This window comes from Tupaia chinensis, unplaced genomic scaffold, assembly GCF_000334495.1.
Source record: "Tupaia chinensis unplaced genomic scaffold, TupChi_1.0 Scaffold000680_1, whole genome shotgun sequence".
NCBI lineage: Eukaryota > Metazoa > Chordata > Mammalia > Scandentia > Tupaiidae > Tupaia > Tupaia belangeri.
This window is the reverse complement of record NW_006160204.1, coordinates 3,087,599-3,110,122: the sequence shown is the minus strand read 5'-3', so window position 1 is coordinate 3,110,122 and position 22,524 is coordinate 3,087,599. Positions and strand designations below refer to the sequence as shown.

General features: G+C 41.0%; 1 protein-coding gene across 1 annotated transcript in view; it reads right to left on the bottom strand.

Moving 5' to 3' along the window:
- FAT3 (FAT atypical cadherin 3) overlaps positions 1-22,524 on the bottom strand; it is a 595,653-nt gene that overhangs the window by 85,832 nt on the left and 487,297 nt on the right. The window contains 2 exon segments of the mRNA XM_027776536.1: positions 428-817; positions 20,084-20,317. Coding sequence (XP_027632337.1) covers positions 428-817; positions 20,084-20,317 — 624 coding nt within the window.

Sequence of the window (22,524 nt, the reverse complement as noted above, 5' to 3'; positions counted from 1 at the left end):
CTGCCTTGGCAGGTGACCAGAGGGTGGACAGGGGCAAGTGGAAATTCACCTTCAGGAATATCTCCCAACACATAAACATAATATCTGAGTGAACAAACAGAAAGGGGAGAAATACACCCTTGTGCTTGGCATGCAAATACTACTTTGTCTCTCCAGCCACCAACCACATGGCTGCCTCCAAGCCCTATGAAGCCAACCTAGGATCAAAAATTTGCTGAGGAAGTCTACAGCTAGGAGCTACACATGGAGTAGGGACATCCTTAGAAGCAGAGTGCTGGAGGCACTCGGGTCTTCATGTAGACCCTTCTACCAGATTTGTTTCGCTTGCAGGGAGGTAGAAAGAGGATAAAGAGCCCACCAAGAACACCTGTGAGAGTGTCAGAGAAATGGGAGTAGTGAAGCCCTAAGTAGGTTGCTATTGACCAACCTGTCTTTGAGTTGATGCTAAATTTCCCCTCTTCATTCCCAGACCGGATGAGATATGTAATCTCAGCATTTGTGCCAATATCTTTGCTGGTAGCAAAAACAGCAAGGACTTGTGTGCCAGGGGAGGTGTCCTCAGGCACTGTCACCAAGTAGTCCCTCCTTTCAAACACAGGGGGGTTGTCGTTAATGTCCAGGACGGTGATGGTGACGGTGGCAAGAGAGGACAGGGACTGTCCAGGACTCTGGTCAGTGGCCCGTATGCTGATATTGTAGGAAGATTGCTGCTCTCGGTCCAGTGGCTGCTCCAGGATGATGATGCCAGATGAGCTGTCGATAGAGAAGAAGCCATCGGCCGAGTCTGCCAGGGAATACACGACCTTCCTGTTGATGCCTGCAGGGGATGACACAAGGGCATGAGCAGAGGGGAACATAGCCAGGAGATTTGCATGGGGAGAGTATGGCTCTTCTGTCTTTTAAGAGAACAATAGTCATTATAGACAGTCAGCTGAGGTCTGACAAAACAGTAAACTTCAGTTTGTAAAAAACAAACAAATAAATAAAAAGGTAAAGAAACTAGGAAAATACTGCCAATGATATCAGAAATAATTGGATACTCTTTTTTTGGGGGGGAGAGGTTTTTGCTACAGGACGTGTGCACTCGCCAGACAGACAGAGACAGAGACAGAGAGACAGAAAGTGAGAGATCACCCCCCAGGGTGGGATGGCCATGCTGCAATCCCTTCTCCTCCATTCTCCTCTTGGGATCTTGGGCACACACGCACATGTGCCCAGCGTGAGTTTAAACCACTGGGTCTGGGACGCGAACCATGGTCAACCACATGGGAGTCCAGCGACATAGCCATTACGCTAACTGCTGGTCCCCAAAATTGGATACTCTTTATATATTATATGTAACCTTCCCCCAAATCTTTAATGAAACCTCTCAAATGCCAGTGTGTGTGTGTGTGTGTGTGTGTGTGTGTGTAAAGATGTGCCACAGAAACAGAAATACAAATAGAAGTCAAGCAATAGGTTAATTATGCCAATATGTGCCTATTTAAAATCTATCAGGCACTATTGTAGGTATTAGAGATTCCAGCAATAGATGAACATCTGGCATTTCTTGAGGAAATGTGTCCATTTCTAGCAGGGTCATGATGATGAGGATGAAAGCCAATGGAGGGCTTTGAGAGGGAGTTGTGGGATGTGGTTTAGATTTTTAGGATCCATCTGGTGTTGGTTACAAACAGACTGAAAGGACATAGACCACCAGTCAGCAGCATGCCGAAGGAATCCATACATGTGAAAATGGTGGTTCGAATAGGAGCAACAGTGCTGGCAGTGGTGGGAAAGGGTCGGGATCCACTGCTATTCTGAGCACACTGGTGGTGAGAAGTGAAGGGTCCCTGGGTATGTTCTGAACTTCAAGGTGGTAAGAAAAGACCCTCAGACTGTGAAGGTGACAAATATAGGATATGAGAGAAAACAAGGCTTCTAGGATGATTATTAGAGTTTGGCCCGAGCAACTGGAAAGAGGTGTTTACCATTAGCTGAGGGGGAGAGGGCTGCAGGAGCATGGGGTTTGGGATTAAAGACCAGAAGACCCATTTGGGGAAGAGTCAGCTGGGGATGGGTGTTTAATATTGAAGTATTGAAGCAGAGATGGAAGGAAGCAATCTGGAAGTTAGAGAGGCTGGAATTCAGAGGAGAGGTTGGAGCTAGAGCTATAACTTGGAGTTGTCAGAGTACAAGCAGCACTCAAGCCATGAGAATGGAGGAACTCGTGAGTAGGGAGGGGAAGAAAAAATCCAAGGGCTAACTACCCCAGAGCATTTCGTCATGGAGAGGAGAGGCTTCTCCAAGAATGCGCTCCATCTCTGTAACTTCAAGGAAAGCCCTCAGTCAACAGAATACCAGTTTTTCTTAATGTGCACTAAAGCTAAAGCATAGCAAAAAGGAAATGTCGATCAACCACTCACGTATTACTGAGTGGTGATTGGACTGACTTCTGGTTCTGAAGATTGATTTAACTGTTTTTATTAGAAGATCTTAGCACTTCAACATGGTTTATAAACCTCAAATTCACTTTATTCATTAAGATTTATAAGAAGGAAAATGTAACAACTTTGTAGACTCAAAAAAACACCACATGATCCTAAATGCTCTTAATGAAAACAGTCATTAGTCAGGGATCTTTAGATATGACAACCATTTGAAAATATCTTCTGTGAGTCATGGAACCGTAGAATAAAAGCTCTTAGAAGGAAAGACCTAGCCGTGTGTGTGTGTGTGTGTGTGTGTGTGTGTGTGTGTGTGTGTCTGCCCCCTATTATAACACCTCACCAAGGGATAGTCACTTGGCAATAATAAGAGGTAAGTATTTTACTTCCCCACTGTACAATTTCCCTTAAGCCCACATTCCCAGCAAACCAATAAAATCATATATCTAGAGGGGATGACATAGATTGCATTATGTGGCTTTAACCAAAAGGTCAACACTGAGAGCTTGTTCTTGGTTCCATTCCAGAGAGTCCATTTTTTCCAAAGTTTCATCATTTACTTTTATTTCTGTTACAAAACAACCACCCTGTAATATGTAAACATCAGCCTCTGGTTTTATTGATGCTGAGATTAAAATCAAGAAGGCTTTCTTCTTCTGTTGCTGCTCCTTGCAGTACAGCTCCAGAGCAGAGGTTTTGGGGATGCTTTCTGGCTACTTTTGGAATGACTACAAGATTGACTCCTTCACCATAAATTCCTGGGGTGAGTTCACGGAGGGTTGCCAAGGGGATGGAGTTTGCACCTGAGAACAATAGCACTGCCTGATGTCAGAACAGGCTGTGTGCTCCGGAAGCCATGTGAGCTGATGCCATGGTCTCAGGACACCTCTCAAAGTCACAAACTTGCATTTATGAAAACACATCTGCGATGGACATAAATACAGCACATGGGTTTTCAAATCACACACATCACATTCCCTGTGGGTTTGACTCCCCCCCCCCAGTGTATGGTACAATGCTCTTGCCAATAAGAAGAGCGGGCCAGAGATCGTGTAGGCGCTTTCATCTGAGCATGTGCTAGCAGCTACAGAACCCATTTCAAAGCTGCATAAACCAAAGGCGGGTGGACTTGCCTGGTGCTACCAGCATTTTTAGGTAAGCATGACAGACAACAAGCACAGTTCTACATTCCCTAGCCTCCCTGCTCAGTCTCCTTAGGGACTTCAGATCTATACCTGGACATTTTTCCCTTTTCAGGCCTGAAGATTAGTTGGGGAGGAAGGCAATTTCTGACTTACTTTAATTAATTAATTAATTATTCTTTATAATTACTATTTTTTAACTTGACCAGAGAGAGACAAAAAGGGAACATGAGAAAGCAAACCATCAGGTCCAGGACTTGAACCACAGTTGACCATGTGGGAATCCAGCACTTTAACCACCACACGACTTGCTGTTTCCCTAACTCACTTTTCTTAAAGCCATGAGGTTCCAACTCATGAGTTAGGCAAGCTAGGGGCTGGATTTGCACACAGTCACTGAAGCAGCAAGGCCAGGGGGAGGTGTTTTGTTTTCTTGCCCCCACCTCTAATTTATAGTACAAAAAGTTTTATTTATTTTCTGAACTGAATCTTAATTCTTTGGGTATTTTTAAATTTTTTATTTTTATAAAGCAAAAATTACAGATTTTTTTATCCCCAACAGAGCACTTTCCATTCTTTCATCTGTTAACTGGTTGCTTTTAATGGTTTTTTGTGTTTCCTACACTGGAACAGATAGCTGAAATCTAATTAAAAATATCACCTGTGTTCTAGGTCTGCTGCTTTCTTTTCCAGTCCTGTTCAGGGGCATTGTGTGGGCTCTGATCCTCTAAGCAGGACATGCCGAGTTGTCCAAGCTTCCCGCTCAGCGGGCTGGCTCTGCTGTTGGAGTGCTGCGTTTACAAGGCTGACATTAATCAACCACACAAAGACCGTGGCTCCCCTCCGGGCAGATTCTGTTAATTTAAACTCAGTGACAGGGTTTTTCTGCTTTACTCTAGTAGAAAACCATCCCTTCCCTCACAAGTTGCTGACCCACACTCCCCCACCCCCCACCTCCCTATACATTTTGCTTCTGACAGCATCCTGGGCATTCACACCAGGAGGAACTAGGAGATTTATTGTTCCCTCCTCCTTTCTGTTACCAATAAGACTGATAAGGAAGTAAGACCAGAAAGGCTGTTGTTGGTAATGGTGGTGGGAAACCCAGGCCCCAAAACCTTGCTAAATGACACCACTTATGATTTGCTAGTTCTCAATTAAAAAGCAGGGTATGCATTTTGGGAACATACTAAAAATGCAATTTAGACACAATTGCAATGAATTTCAATACTTTCTAGAAATAAAGTCAGAAGCATAAATGCCAGTTTGGAAGCAGTATTCAATATAGCACTTGAGTCTCGGCTATGTGACCAGGAGATGGGGGGGCTGACTTTGTGAAATGAATGCAAGTTCATGTCATGAAAGTGGGGACGTTCTAACCAAAAGGATTTGATAAATGCCATCCCTCAAATTGCTGTCCCTTGCTACAAACCCAGCAGAAAAGATGACCCCACGCCAAAGACTCACCGGCTAATTGGTCTAAAGCTCCTACCACATGTCACAATGTGTTATATTAAGATCTAACATTAATCCATCCTTTTGCGTCTGTGTTTTTAAGTACATAATTCTCTTGTCCAATTTGAGCCCAATTTAATGAGGATGGAGTCACTTCCTTAGCTTCTGAAAATGCTGAAATGCCAGGCTACTAAGAGAAGTATGACTATTGTAAGTGAAGTTTCTGCATGCTAACAGTGGCCAACGGAGCAGGCAGGCCTTCAGAGGATTAAAATCAAGTAAAAAGAGAATGATTAAAATCCTGATTTGCTCATGGGAAGTAATAGGTAGTGGCATTTTGTGGAGTGGGGACAGAGGGAAGAAATAGCATGTAAAAGTCCCAGGAGGGTGCCAGCAGGTGGTGCTGAGGTTACGGTAGATCCCGCAAGGCCAGCTGTGCGGTTTGAGTCCTAGACCCAGTCGCTTGAAAATCATGGACTTGAACTAAGCAGCTTGAAAATCACACCACGTGGGCTGGCAGGTAGTGTGGTGGTTGGAGACACTGGGCTCCCACATGACCGACCGTGGTTCAAGTCTCAGACCTGGCGGCTTGCTTTCTCACTTACCCTCTCTCTCTCTCTCACTCTGTTCCTCTCTGGTTAAATTAAAAGAAAGGAAGGAAGTTGAATAAAATATTTTTAAAAAAGAAAATCATATCATGTGTTTGTGCATGCATGCGCCAAATCCCGAGAGAAATCCCGAGAGTAGAATGGAGGAGAAGGGATTGAGGTGTGGCCATCCCCTTGAGGAGGTGATTTTTCACTTTCCCTTTCTCCATTTCTCTCTCTCTGTCTCTGGTGAGTGCATGCACTCTATTCGAAGTAATTAAATTCCAGTAGGAAAGGCTGTAAAACCCTGTGTTGAGTTGTCAGAGGCATCTATATTCTCTTCTTTGGGGTGTTTCTAGAATCTAGGTTCTTTTCATTTGACCAAATGGTAAGATTGACCTTTTGGACAAGAGACTATGCATAAAAGTCAATGTTTTCATTGTTTTAAAATGAAGGCAATTTGGTCCAGTCCTGGAAGACAGGAGACCTTGCCTCCAGCCTGTGATTTGATCTTCCCAAGGTCTGGCTTCTTAAGCTTAAGAACCAGCAAAAGCTATATTCTGTTTCCTCTGATGCCTTACATTGGCAGCTTCTCTGACTCCTCCTCTGCAGGTCTTGTCTGTGACATTCATCACTATATCTTCTGTGAACTGCCCTGGATCTGGGCTGTGGGTGGCACACAGAACACTGTGGCTGTAATAAATTGCTATAAACTGGCTCTTCTAAAGGGATTTGAATTTATATGGAGTCAGTAACTAGGGAAAAACCCTGTGAAACAATTTCAACAATAAGATTCTAGTAACACTTCAAATTTTGGTTCTAATCACTTATTTTTATGTCAAGTTGATTGAGGTGTCATAACTTATGCATAACAACGTGAGCGCATTTCAAGTGTTCCGTTTGTAAATTCTGACAAATGTATGCTCACAGAACCAACTGCTCCCTTCAACACGTAGAATGTTTCAATCATGTTTTGAATTCCTTCCAGTCCCATTGCAGTCAGTGACCCCACACTCTGGGAAATCTAATAACTTGTTTTCAAACTAAGACTTTCTCCCGCTTTTATTAATGCCTATTCATCAGTGCCTTGAAATCCCACAAGTATGTTTAGATTTCCCGGTCTTTCCGATCAAGGTTTGGTGATTAAGTCATCTTCTTACTTAAACTAGAAGGATTATGCTTCAAAGAAAAATGATAAACAAAGCTTTGGGCTTTGAATATGTCTTTGCATTCCTTTTTTATGGCCTTATTCTTAAAGGACACTGCTGTTTCTTTTGAGAGGTGGAAGGTTTCTGTCTGACTGGAGATACTTCCATTTAGTAAGAATTTGCTGGCACTAAGTTTAGGAGAAGTAGACCCAAAAGACATCATCCTAGTGTCTCCTCTGGAATAGCTTCTTTAAATTCCCTGGTTACTTCTGTTCCCTTAATAGTATTTTGCCTCTATTTTTGCATGGTCATTACTTGTGTGTATGTCCGCTCTCCCCTATATTAATGTACTGTTTAGGTAGAGGGAATACTTCTTATTCATCTTTGTATCTCAGTACTAAGCACAGAACCAGGCATACAAAGAGCAATGAATGTTGAACTGTAAAAGAAACACCCCTGGGGGACAGCAGTGGTGGTGCAGTGACAAGACAACACTATGCAATTCTGAAGTTGCATGGGAAGGTCCTAGGTTCACACTCAGATGCCTCCCTGAACACTCCGGCAATGTGCACATACCCGTGGGTCTAGCTGGCTGAGGATGGAGGTGAATCACAACATGAGAATCTTGTTGGGAGTGCCTGTCTCTGTCCCCTGCCCCTTCTCCGTTTCTCTTTCTCTCATGGAAAGAATAAATTAATTAGTTAGGAAAAAGAAGAAGAAACAACCGAGGGACCATAGCCAACCCTCATGCTAATATATTGCATGCAGGTGATGCATTGAAAGAATTAATGATGCTCCAACGGTGAAATCTGGAGAAATCAAGAGTATTTTATATTAAAAAGTATACAGAATACTCAAGGATACATTTAAAGCTATTGCTACATAGATTTGTCTTTGTGAAAAAACTGGTTAACAATCTAAATTTCCAAAAATAACAACTGGTGAAATAAATCATGGTATATTCATTTCATGTATATAGAATACTATATACACTATCACATAAAAATGTAAAGGAATATACAGGGCATGAAGACATTTGCAAGTCAGCAAAAAAAAAAAAAAAGCAGGCTACACAATAATACCCAGTTTATGAACCCAGTTTTATAAAGAAAAAGGGCAGAAAAGACTTCTAGCAAAACGGTAATCGTGGTTAAAAGGAACTTGTTTTTCCTTTTTGTTTATTTGTCCTTTTGGGTTTTATACACTGGAAACAGTACATGTTTGTAATAAGTAAAAGAGCTATTATACCAATTGTATACATGGAAAAATAACTCCTTAATATCAATTTTGGAGTGCAGGCAAATTTTCAAGTTATTTTCCAGACCAGTATAATTCTCAACATACATACCATTAGAAATAATTGTAGAAAAAAACCTTAGATACTGCATAGGCTCCTTTTTCTGGATATTTCCGTCCTACATTTTAGTATGCCCTCAGAAAAACACTAACATGACTTAGAAAAGCCTTTTGTCAAAGGTCACAGGATGAAGTTACTTCAAAGAATATTTTTTGGGGGAATGATTATTTTACTTAAGCAGTCAAAGAAAATGGCTAGTCTAAAATTCTCTCCCTCATCCTTGGTGGAAGGCAAATAAAATCACACCAAGTGCAACAGCTCAAACTAACTGCTTTTTTTTTTTCTCTCTCTTTGAAATATGCCTTTGGATGATATGAAATAAAACAAAGTTGCCACGAGGAGGCTTATGGAATTAGCAATTACTTTTTAAGTTAGCAATTACTTTTAAATAGACTCTCTAATTACTTCTGTTTTAACTGCCTTTTAAAAGTTTTTCACTGGGTGATGACTAAAGCTGGCACCTTCCCATAGGCAGAATACCAGTTCCTAGGGTTAGGAGCCCTTTGGCTTTTTGAAAAGCATAAAAACAAACAAACAAACAAACAAACAAAAACCAAAAAGACAAACAGAAGGCAACCCCAGAGTCAGGGAGATCCTGATGACTGCACAAAACTCTTCAGAGGATTGTCGACTCTATCAGTAGGTAGGGCTGATAATAAAATGTGAGCTCTCATGCAAAACGAAAACACAGGGCCCTTGCTTAAAAAAATATGACGCAGTGTAACATGGTCATGGCACAGCATTAAACCAGGCAAGGAGCCCTCCTAACCAAGGGATTCTGTTCCATGGCTCAGGTTGCACCCTGACAAAGCTGGCCCTGCTACTGGGTGAGTACTTTCTGTGATACCAAAAACACTGCAGCTCTTTTGGGCATAAACTCTTTCACCAGCTATAGCTTGGCATTGTGGGAGGCAAGGGAAAGTTAAGTCTAAGTAAATTAATTCATCAACTAAATACTCCAAATCCCATCTTTTTGGGTACATTGAACTTTCTTTCTGGACAGCTGTCCAGCAAGCATACTCGAAAACTTTCCTATGTAGACCACTAAGTGTGATGTGTGACCAGGGGACAGATTCATTCATCTGCCCAATAAATACTTAAGAACTCCTGATGTGTGGCAGGCACTGAGGGTACAAAGAAAAATGTCTCCCTGTACCTCTACCCTTTACCCTCGAATGGCTTCCATGAGTCAGGAGATGAATGTTAAAGAATTGATTGTTGGAGAGAGAGGGGGTTAGGGAAAATTCTAATAGAAAAAAAGCAATCAAATTGAGGCATCAAGAAAAGATAGGAGTTGTCAGGAGCACCAAAGTTAAAAAAAAAAAAAAAGAGACAGGAAGAAAGGGCATTTCAGGTGATAGGAACACGTGTGAGGTTTGGAATGCTGAAACTGCAAAGTCTACTCAGAGAAGGGTGAAGGTTCACTGTTGCTCAGTTTAGAAGGGTTGGAGTTGAGAGTTTCTATTTTCAGAGCCAAATGTAAGTTGCCAGAAATGTTATAATCAATTATATCATAGTTAGAATAAACTAGACAGTGGGGCTTAGTGGATACATTAGCAGAGAGAGGCGGAAGACTGGAAGCATACAGCTGAAGAGGGTAAGTGGGTGGGAAGTGTTTTATAACATCCAAGAAGTCATTAGGAAAGTTCACCAGCAGATGATGGACAACAGAATCATGCCTGTTGAGCAGGGTTCATCAGGTGGAGTGATAGCCTGTACCCTGTGGTGGAGCTGATTACAACTCTCCACTCAGCCTCAATATGCCCTACAGAGGCAGGAAGTGAAGTTCAAGGGGTGGGGGTCCTTGGATTTTCTGCACATGCCCAGAGGTCGGAGGTTGGTGAATGGCAAGTCCCCAGTCACACTAGCACTCCCTTAAGTTCATCCTCTGCACTGGCGTGTTGAATCAGGAACGATCCAATATAGCAGCTCAGAGGCCCAATACCAACCTGTGGCATTTAGAAATGGGTGACATGTGAATGAGGGAGCTGATGGGAAAGAACCACTGTAACCACTTGTTAGAAGTCAGAATCTCTAGGACCAGCAAATGGTATAACGGTTGTGTTGCTGGACTCCCATGTAGCCGACCATGTTTTGGGTCCAGGTGGACTCGAGTGGCTTAACACTCACGACAGGAGCGTGTGCATGTGTGACCAAGAGGAAACTGGAAAAGAAGGGATTGTGGTGTGGGCATTCCCCTGGCGATTTCTGGCTTGCTTTCTCAGTCTCCATAGTGAGTACACATGCCCTATAGCAAAAATCCCTCTCTCAAAATAACTAACTAACAGAATCTCCTGCCAATGGGTGTTTGTGTTAAAATGCTTTCTTTCTGAGAGAAATTACCTGTTTTATTGGACAACTAGTGTTTTGACCTGTTGGAGAGAAATTGGATTTTAACAAGGGTAATAATAACAACTTGTATGTGACAAATGCTATGTGGTGAAGATGCTTCGTCAAGCCAGGCATTGCAGTCAACTACAGGAAAACAAAGTTCAGCCCTGATTCGGACTATATGAATTTAATTTTAGAGATGAAGCCCTGCCTTGGTCTGTTTGTTTGTTAAGCCTGTTGAGTTTTCAAAGCTTCCCAGAGGATTCTGACATAGCCGAGGGTGATAATCTGTTTCCAGAGAGGAAGTAGAGGTTCAGAGGGGTCAAGAACTTATTTTAAGTCCATTAGGGGTTGAAACCGGGATAGTTAACTGAGTATCATCCCAAAACCACATATGATGTTGCTTTGGAAAATGACGGGAAAACACATACAAGTGGATGGGCACTACTGTGTGACGGCTGACTGTGTGAGGCTGGGAATCGGCTGCTGGGCTGACTCAATCAGGCCAGGTATGGTGGTGAACACCTGCAAATCTAGCTCCCTGGGTGGCTGAGGCAGGAAGGATTGCAATGTTGTGAGACTCTCCAAAAAAAAAAAAAAAAAAAAAGAAAGAAAAGAGAAAAATACCTCTCTTTCTCCCTCCTGTACATGCCTGTTTGATTAAAGGAAAAAAGAAAAGGTGACACAGAACTGGTAGGTTATCATGGTCCTGTCCTGTCCAAGCTGCATGCCAGCAGATGTCCTAATACTGGTATGAGGTAAAGAATTTAGGGAAAGGATTATGGGGCCCCAGAGATCTTTGCTCAGGTCATTTAACAAATGCTTTCGGAGGAACCACTTAGCCTTTTTGACCTCAATTTCTCCACCTGTAGGGAGGGAGTGCCAAGATGTGTTCTTTGTACAGTATGATGATATGTGTAAGTTTTTTGAGTTCTCTGGAGAGACCTTCAAACATAAGACCATGGTGTTTGGTTTTGTTTTGTTTTTTTCTTTAATATCCACAACAGACAAAGAACTTCGACCACAACATCCTCCAGAGAATGACTCATGTCTCTCAGTCTTTAGGGAGGATTACTTAATTTTTACTGACATTTTAATAGTCCCTCAGCCACCTGCTAAGATTTAACACTTCAGAGAATAACAGAGCTTTAGGGAAGAACAAAAAACATTAAATCACTGGCCTATGCAGCTGAGAGATAACAGTTTCTAAGGCATTAGGAGAAACATTATGTATGATGATGAAGAGAAGACAGGCTACAATCAGAACTGTCTCTCTCAAAACATTTTCTCCTAGGAGCCAGCGGGTGGCATGGTGGTTAAGGCACTAGATTCTCACATTGGCCAACCATGGACTGAGTCCTGGACCTGGCGGTTTGTTTTCTCACTTCCCCTTTCTCTCTAGCTCTCTGGTGAATGTCCCCTATAGCAAATTATAAGAAAAATAAATAAATAAAATTTAAAAACAAAACCATTTCTCCTGAAAATTACTACAGGATAGAAAAAAGCTTTGGACTTAGGGAAGCCCTGTGGCCTCGTGTTTCAGGAAGCCAGATCCCATGTGATTGATCCCATATAACCACCTTCCATGTGGCAGGTTCTAGTCCCTGCCTCTGCAGCTTGAAAAACACACTGGGCACATTTGTGCATGTATCCTAAATCCTGACAAGATGGAAAAATGGAGAAGAGATTGTGATATGACTGTATCCCATTAGGGATGTTTTCTCCCTCTCTTCCTCTCTCTCTAGTGAGTGCAAGTGTTCTCTGGCAAAAAAAAAAAAAAAAAAAAAAAAAAAGGAAGTACTGGTAAGTCAGCAGCTAGCATGGTAGCATGGTGTTCAAGGTAATAGATCCCATATGGCTGACTGCACAAGTTGAGTTCTGGCAACTTGAAAAACACGCTGGGCACATGAATGTGAGTGCCTAAAATCCCGAGAGGAGAATAGAAGAGAAGGGATTGCAGCATGGCCATCCCCCCCAGGGATGGGGGCTGATTTCTCACTTTCTCTGCCTCTATCTCCCTCTGGCAAGGACATAAACCCTATGGCAAAAATCTAAGGAAAAAAATATATTGGACTGAGGTGACCACACCTGCCTTTTTGATTTAGTTCTGCCACTAACTACATCATATTGAGTAAGTCTCTTTGTCCCTGGATGTTTCCTTCTCAAAAAAAGAAGGGTTTTGACTGGGTTATCTCAGGACCTTTCCAGTAGTAATATCCTAGTATCTATAGGGCTACAATTTTTATAGGAAGGAGCACATGCCCTGGGGCAAGTCCATGAATCCATGAACACACCAACAAGGAACAGCCATTCCATCATCATTCCCCCCCTGCCCACGTCAAAGCAGCTGCGCTCCCAACATGCTGAATTGCTCTCCCCATGGTGGGCTGCCTTCTTGTTGCCACTGATCTGCGTGACAGCCCTTGCTCCTTACAGTGGGGCCTGTGGGAGGAGAGTAATGGTAGGGGAAGATTCTTAAGGATATGAGGATAGAATTCAGAATGCTCATGAACTTGCTTTAGTGTGTTAGTTCTCTATTATTCCACGCCAAATAGCCTCAGAACTTAACAGAACAAAACAACAAATATTTATTATTTCGTGGTTTCAATGGGTCAGGAGTCAAGGTGTTACTTAACTAGCTGTCTATTGTACACAGTTTCTCATGAGGCTGCAGTCAAGCTGTCAAGTAGGGCTGAAGTCCCAACCAAAGGCTCTAAAGGAGGTGAGAGTGTGAGCCACTGTCAAGCTCATTTGAGTAGTAGTTGCTTTGAACGCGGCCATGTGGACCCTCTCACAGGGCTGCCTCAAAACACTGCCGCTCTCTCCTCCCAGGTTGAGCAGTCCAAGAGGGAGTGATGAGACATAGTGCTATGGATTGAATGGTGTCCCCCTAAAATTCATATATTGAAGGCCTAATTCTCAATGTGACTGCGTTTGGAGGTAATTAAGGTTAAAGAAATAATAATGTTGGGGTACGATGGGGTAGAATTTGTGGCCTAATAAAAAGAAAAAGAGAGAAACCTCTCTCTCCCCACCCATGTTCACCTAGGAAGGACTATGTGAACACACAGTAAGAAGGCTGCTGTCCACAAACCAGGAAGATACTCCTTGCCAAAACCTGAGCAATACAACATTTTGAATTTAGATGTCCGGTGAGAAAACAAATTTCTGTTAAGTTACCCAGTCTATGGTATTTTGTTACATTGGTTCAAGATCATTCCAGAATGCGGGTCTAGGATATATGCCTTCATTATAACGCAATCACCAGGAGAATCCAAAGGCAGGTATGGGGTGCTATTTTAACTGGGGTATAAGTTTGGGAGGAAGTTGTCTACTTGAGAGAGACTAAATAAGAGGAGTGGCAGCATATTTGCAAATCTCCATCTTGAGATATGTGGATAGAGACCATTTCTTAGAGATTCTACAGATTATTTCTTGTCCCTGTCCCATGCACAGGGGTCATGACCTCCCTCTGATCTTGCCTTTAACAGGAGCAAGAATTAGAGTTGCTATGCTAAGCCACTGAGACTTTTAAAAAATAAGCCCAGCTGAGGTAGCAGGTTCTGGACGCTGCTTCTTGGCAAGCAGAGCCACATGGGGCCCAGGTTTGATTCCTGGCCCACCTTAAAAGCTGGGTGTGGTAGCATATGTCGGTAGTCATAGCTACTCTGAGGCAGAGACAGGAGGATCAGGACACGGCAATACCCCACACACATACACAATTACCCCCTCTTCTCTTTCTTCCTTTCTACTCTCTCTTTCCTTCCTTGTCTATCCAAGTTCAATACTCAACTCTTAAGACCCAATTTAAATGCTAATACCATTCTGTATGCTTCCTGAGTTGCCCCAGGTAAAAACTCCTTGTTCTCTTAATGTGTCTCCTGGGACCTGCACATTTACATGTGCTATTGGACTAAGCCTTACAACATCTGGACTTCTAAAGATGCAATTCCATTATTAAAAAAAAAATTGTTTTTACATTTCTCTTGAAATGATCATCTGTTCATGTCTGTTTCCTCCCTTGAAGGAAAGACTTCTCCATTTTGTCACTGTTTGAAAACTTATTTTTATCCCCGACTTCTTTCTGGAGATTCACACTTCAATTCACAATGCATCCCCAATGTTCTATCTTTCTCTCTACACTTTCTCTCTTCAGGTCACCTATGCTACTTCTCTTCACATGGCACCTTCATCTGGTGCCCAAATTTGAAATCTTGACTGGCCAGTCCACTTTGCTTTCAGTTCAGTCAGTTACCTAAATCTACAGAATTCACCTTTGGATTCTCAAACTGCATCTCATCTGCTTCTTTCTTAGAAACCCCAACACCACTGCAATCATTTTGGTGTTGTGGTCTTTTTCACCACCCTCCTAGGAGCTTTCTCATCCCCTGGCTTGTCTTGTTTTAATCTATTTCAGAGGCTTCAATCAGAATAGCATTCCCCAAAACAGAAATGAGTATTTCTTTTCTCAAATGTACCGAGTGGTTCTTTTCCACCTTTTGAATTCACTACATCCTCCATGGCTTCATGAACAACCACTATCAAGGCCTGGCTTACTTTTTTTCGTCTCATCTCTCTCCCTTTCCACCATCTTGAACTAAGTGATACTCTCTTAACTATTTAGTCAGGCCCACACCTGCCCAACTTTTGGACTTTAGTCCTCATGGTTCTTGTCTTTCTGAATGCATTCCTACTTCCAAGCGCTGAAATCCTATTCATTCTGGGAGCTCTGCCTTTTATTCAGAGTATGTGTGTTCCAAATTAAACTGTTTTACTACTATATATTACCTGGTGGCTGTCACTGCACATTCCTCATCTTTGAGAATCTTGCCATTCCTTCCATGGTGCCTATTACATCACGACTCATTAAATACTTGTGAAATTAAATGGAAAATAACTGCAATGTATGTTCCAAGTCTAAAAGTTTCTCTGAAACCCCTGAAAGAAATTCCAAACCTTGTAGGAAATATTTTACAGGCAAGGAGTAACTGAGTTGCTCGTTAGAACATTTTCTTACTTTATGTCCCTGATCCATAAGAGAAAAAATATGTCCTCTCATAACTCAAATATCTGGAAATTGGCCTCTTAATAAATCATGCACTGGAGCATACTCCCCAGTGCAAATTCACATTTTATGTTCACGTCACTTTTTCTAAAATGGTCACAGGTTTTTATTCTGATCCTCATCACTGCATATTCCCTTTGCTAATTTAAAAAACCCTTAAAATTGGGAACCTGGGAACTGATCTTACCTCCAAGAGGTAGACTAAATAGTAGGATATTAACCCCAAGGAGGTAATGGAATAAAAGGTCACCTCTTTACTGAAAGGATTACATTTTTATAAATGTTGGGTTATAAAGTCATGTCACTAGTTTATGGGATTGAAGATATTTCCATTTTACAGGAAAACTAAGAATGCTAGAATCTAGGGTTACAGTGCTATTTCTTATGAAAATTATCTTGTCTCCTGTCTTTATTTCATTTCTGTCCAAGGCAGTTACTGTAACATTAATGTTGAATGACACATAGTCAAGAGTTGTTTGGCAAAAAGCAATAATATACCTTACAATGAGAAAACCACGGTATGAAGGTTTCACAAGTTTCAGGAAAGGTTTAGAATTCATGACACTATGGAATCAGATTTCAAATGAGTATATCCTTGCCCTTTTTCTGCAGTATCCTAGTATATACTGTAGTCAAATGTTGATCATCTTAGTTCATTCAGACTGCTACAACAAAATAGTGTAGCCTGGGTCATTTATGAACAACAAAAATTTCTTGTTTACAGTTCTGGAGGCTTGGAAGTCCAAGATCAAGGTGTCAGCAGATTTGGTGTTCCCATGTTTCATAGATGGTTCCTTCTATGTGTCCTCATATGGGAGAAGGGGCAAACAGTCTCCCTCACTCCTCGTTCATAAAGGTGCTAATAAACTAGTGCTCTGCCCTCATGAAATATCAGAGGCTGCACCTCTGAATCCCAACACACTGGGGATTAGATTTCACATATGGATTTTGGAGGGACACAAAATATTATCCTTGTCATTTACACAAATGGGGTCAATGTTCTTCACTAGCATTGAAAACTAGTTAGACAACTTGGACGAATCTCAAGGGAGGTATGCTGAGTGAGAAAAAAGGCCAATCTCAAAAAGTTACAACTATATGATCTCATTTAAACAATATTTTTGAAACATGAAAATTATAGATATGAGATTAGTGGTTGCCAGGATTTAGGGATTAGGAAGGAGGTGGATGTAGCTATAAAGGGCAAGTGGGAAGGAGCCCTGTGATGGATGGATAAATGTAGTGGTGGTTACATGAAGCTATAAAGTTGCATAGAAACACACACACACACACACACACGTGTGCGAAAATGTGATCATTCCTATGTTACTTTTCTAGTTTTTAATGCGAACTACAGTTTAACAAGATGTTATCACTGGGGAACAGGCCAGGTGAGAAGGGAACTTGACCTTACTGTGTACTTTTTCGAAACTTCCTGTGAACCCATACTAATTTCAAAATAAAAAGTTTACCCAAATCAGACACTTCCTTGTTACATTACTTAAGGGGTTGCAAAGTGAGGTCAGGTGGTAACATAAGGCGAAGTGGCTTGCAGCACAGAGTGAGAGGTGTGGGTGATGTCAAGGAGGCTGCTGCTATTTAGCTGCCATTTACATGGGACCTCTGTGCCTGGAATTGCTCAGTCTTCTGAGTGGTGCTGTTTTTTAAAATGCCAGTAATCAGGACCAGCAGATGGTCTAACAGCTACATCACTGGACTCCCAAATGGCCAACCATGGTTCGGATCCCAGACCCACTGGCTTGAAACCATGCTGGTCATCTGTGTGTGCGCCCAAGATCCCGGGAGAAGAATGAAGAAAAGGGGACTCCATCCTTCCTGGAGGGCTGATTTCTTACTATCCCTCTCACTGTCTCTGTCTCTGTCTCTCTCTGTGGCGAGCATACATGCCCTGGGGCAAAAACCACTACAAGAAAAAAAAAAAAAAACAAAGAAAGAAAGCCAGAAATCTACATTTCTACTATAAGTCTGACTTTTAATACTGACAACTAATCCAAATTCCTTTGAACTACAGATTTGGAGAGGTGACTTTAGTCCAATAGCCATTGTGTGTAAACTCAGCTCTTAGATGGAGTTTCAGGTTGACCCCAAGATGTATCCTCCTCTCCACAACCTGGTAAACTCAATACGTAGCTCACACTAGTCTGTGTTACCTTACACATGACAGAAAACTGGTAACTCTTGAGGAAGTGTTGTGATTAGGTTGCTAATGAAAAGGTCATAAATCACCAATGGTTGACACCCAGTGAGTCTCAATAATATGGGCATTCATTTGATCGCAGCTTAGGTGGATACACCTGCTCTGTAATCCCCAGAAGGCTTCCAAGACCTTCAATCACTACCCCATATGGTGCCTGGGACATAGTAGGTGCTCAGTTTATATTTTCAGAAGTGTTTATTGTTTTCTTTCCTGGCTACCTTAGTTCTTATATTTTCTTTTATTTTAAAAACTAAAAGATATCTATAAAAACTAAGATGGACCAGGATCTAATGTCTTACACCAGGGTTTTCCTGAGGTAGATACCATGGGCTGATAAATGCACTTGTTACACAGGCATCAGTGGTACCCCTCACTTCTGTCTCTGAAGCTCTAAACATATGCCTCTTGCTCATTATCACAAATGAGCTGATCACAGCATTGATAAGGTCTTCAGTTTGGTTTAAATCCTTTAAAATCTTCAGCATCTCTGCCCTGCTAAATGCCCAGCTTCAAGACATGCCTTCCTCCCTAATTCTCAACCTTGCCTGCTAACTAAGAAGTAAAAGAAAGACAGCTCACAATTTGCAAAACAGCTCCAAGTACCAGGTCTGTGAGTCAACTACACCCTGTCCAATCCCTTGTAGAGTTTTAAACACCATCACGGGCACTCATCAGACTTTTGTGTTCATCAGTCTCTTGTAGTTTGAACACACCCAATTCCTTCATGAAAAGAGCAGAAAAATTAGAGTTCTTTAGCTTTTAAAATGTCATCTATGGCCTAATCACGCATTCTCAAAATCAAATTTAAATGATTAAAATATTATTTATATTAATTCTGTCCTCTTTTCCCTGAAAGTGTGCTAATAAGGGTACAGAGAATGTTTTCTAATCATCTCTTAAAGAAGAGTATTTGTAGGTATTATATAATTATAGAATTAATAAAACCATCTTTTTCTCTTTGGCATTTTTCACAAAGCTGTATAATATGCAGACTTGTAAAGAGCTGGTTTTCAGCCTTGAAAATTATGCTAATGAAGTAAGAGCAATAATTCAAAGTGTAGCCACTGATTTCTCTAAGGGGAAATATGCAGGGACCCTGGGCTCTTCGTTTGTTTTCAACTAATTATCATGTATTTACTTTTCCATTAGTCTAATAATTTTTCTTTCAATTCCGAATTAAGCAATAAGACACTGAATTATATAAAGTCCTGTTTAGCACAGCAGACACACCCCATCATTCCCAGTTCTCTGATTTACAGCCCTTTAAATGCACAACCAAGAGGCTGTCTATATGCCCTTTCATATTTACATTCCATCATGTAGTCACCTTAATAACTTATGCATTCTCAGAAGGTCTACCTAGCAATTAACTCTAGTCTTTTCTAACTCACCATCTCATTATGTAAAGTGGATTTGAAACACAAACTTTATTAGCAACTTTCAACTCTAATTCCTTCTTATCTCCCCCACCCCTACTCTGCCTAATAATGTCAGTTTATAAGTGATGAAAATACTCTGGAAAATGGCAGTTTTAAAAATCCACATTGGACTGGCAGCACATTTAGTAATTGGTCTTTGCACTACGGGGCACAACAATAAATCGAGATTGTCATATTTCAGCTGAAGCATGTGATGCAATTCTTCATAGAAATGGAAATGAATTCTTCCTGCCACACAGCATAGCATTTTAGCTATGTTTAAGAGACAGAGGCAAATAAGAAAGCTTTAAAAAAAAAAAAAAAGATTAAAAAAAAATATAAATACCCCAAACCAATCAATCTAAACCCTTCTGTTAAAAGGTAAAGGAATTCACAGTAGGAGTTAGGCATCCCTAATCCAAAAACCTGAAATCCGAAATGCCCTAAAACCCCAAAGTTATTGAGCGCCAACATGATGTCACAAGTGAAAAAATCCCAAGTCCAACCTTACCTGATAGTCACAATCAAAATACTGCAATACAAAAGTGTTATATAAAATCATCTTCAGGCCCTGTGTATATGAAACATCAACAAATTTTTTTTTAGACTTGGGTCCTATCTCAAAAATCTCATAACGTATATGCAAATATTCTAAAACCGAAAAAAATCTGAAATCCCAAATACTTCAGGTGCCAAGCACTTTGAATAACTGATATTAACCTGTATTCTTCTTTAAACTTTAGGAAAAGAAGAGAGAACAACTTACAGAGTTCTCTCATGCATATGAGGTATATCAGGTGGAGAGTTTGCAGGTTAAATGTACTTTAAAGGTACATGTTTTCAGAGCAAGGAATCAAGGGGCATAGAGAGAGCAGCATAGAAGACAGTGTCTCAGATGTGTGAATAGGGAGACACCAGTCAGTGCAACTAACTTACCCACATCGGGGTCCATAGCTTGAACTCTAGTCAAGAGAGCCTTAGTGGCTGTGTTCTCATAGACGCAGGCGTTGTAGTGGTCAGACGAAAACACAGGGGGGTTATCGTTCACGTCTTCCAGGACCAGGCGGACATCAGACTGGCAGAACCTGCCACCCCCATCAGTGGCCCTGGCAATCAGGTTGTACACAGGGACCCTCTCACGGTCCAACAGAGCCAAGGTTTTTAACTCTCCTGTGAAAGTTAGTGGCAACATGGTTAGGCTTTTCAAAAACCTGACTTTCTTTGAATAGCAGAAAACCAATTATATAAAGAATTTTTAATACAGGGAGAACCAATGATATTTGGCCCAAGTTAGAAAAATAGAGCAAATTGAAAAAAAAAATTTTTTTTTTTTTTTGTATCAGGGAAAATTTATGGGATTCTAGAACATAAGCAACAATAAACCAACTGCAAGAGCTACAAATGAATGTGTCCCTCTGGGAAACCTGTAGTATCGGGGTTTTTTCATTTGGCTTCATGGAGATGCCCCATACTTCTTTAAATCTCTCATGATCTGGTCCAGAGATCAGTCTCTGGATCCCCAGAAACAGCATAGAGCACAGACCAGTACCTTTAGTTTTGTGATGGTCAGTAATGTTGATAACCCGTAGACCCAGAAAAGCAGTCCCTGCTTCCAGATACTCAACTTTTTATCCCATCTTTCAGAAGAAACAAGGCAATAAAAACAAAAGGTGGCTTTAGCAGAAGAGGGTCTTGAAGGACCCCTTCTGCGTCAATGTTAATCCTTTACTTGCTGGATTCTGGAAAGGGCTGTGGTTGCTGGGTAGGTATCAGGCTGGGGAAAACTTGAGGAGCTTGGAGCAGCAATTACTTTGCAGCCAGCATGGGGATGTGTTATTTCTGTATTTTAACCACTGGAATAGCTAAAATGGTGCTGGACAATGGTCCTCTTCGAGATTTCGTTGTGGTGTAAGTTTCTATAGATAATGACCTCAAGCACAGTGACAAGCCTGAAGAAATGCTAATTGGTGACAAGTATGACTCATCACATGTTACTTTTAAATAGACATTATTCAGACCAGGCCACCTATATTTGTAAGACAGTTCCTTTCACAGCTTCCTTGTTGCAGCCGGCGAGTTCTCAAACACAAATCATTTTCCTCCCCTACTCAAGAAGCATTCTGGCGACTTTTCAGAGGGACATTTAAGACCCTTTATGACTGGACTAAAACTGTTTTCCTGCTACTTTTGTATGTGACATTCTCTGGATGTGTTGTGCTGTCCGTTCATGCTGTCCCTATAACCTGCAGGGTTCTGCTTTAGCTATAAGAATCCTGGCTCAGTTCAGATCGAGCCCATCCTTTTTTTTTTTTGTCAACAATGCTTTTATTTCTTCTTAGTACCACCAGGCTTAGACCTGTGTCACTGATGGTATAAATTTTTCTCTTGCAACATAAGTACCATCTCTCTCTTTAACAAGATCAGGTTAGCAAACATGTAAACATGTTGTTTAGTTGTTTTATTCCCCTGCCCCAGACAAGGGCAAGCATCCCTAAGCTTGAATTTATAGTTACTCTTTTTAAAAGAAGAAAACAAAATAAACAGCAAGGCACAGGGAAAAAAATTATCCTGGGCAATAAAAAATTATTTTTTTTTTTTTTTTTTTTTTTTTTTGGAATCAAAAAATTTTTTTAATGCATCAACAAGCCCCTCCTCTTTTTTATAAACTTTTTTTTTTTTTTTTTTTTTTTTTTTTTTATTATCATCATAATCTTCTTTCTATTACACTAGATTACATATAACTTTACATTGACTTCCATTGCTTTTTCAAAATGGGATGCCAAGCCCATCCTTAAACAGTTTCCTTTTCCCTCTCATCAGAATCTCGGCAACTTTCTCCTCTGTGCTCAGATATAGCTCCCTTATATTTCTCTTGGGTACTCATTTTATTCTGCCTTTCATTATTATTATTATTGGTTTACTCGTCCATCTTTTCTACTAGATTACAATATCCCTGGAGCATGATTTGTCTTGTTTATCTCAGACTCTACCACAAATATCCCATAAAATGTGTTTATGTCTACTAGATACTCAATAAGTGTTACCTATTGAATAAATGATCACTAGGCCCACACAGGTTATAAGTGTATTCCTATGTAGTTAAATCAGCAGTTCCTATTACGATACAGCTGACATGTGAAGGGAGCAGGGAGGAACCATAAGCTTTTTGGAGACTCAATAGTTCCTTCTTGTTCACTAAGAATGACATAACTGGAAATATGTAAGCTATTTATTTTTTTTTAAAATCTTAATGAGAAAGAGTCCTTCAATGGGATGTGGTCACATTATAATCCCTTCTTTCCATTTTTCCATCCTGTCAAGACTCTAGGCATGCATACACACACATCTGGAATGTTTTTCAAATCACTGGGATCAGG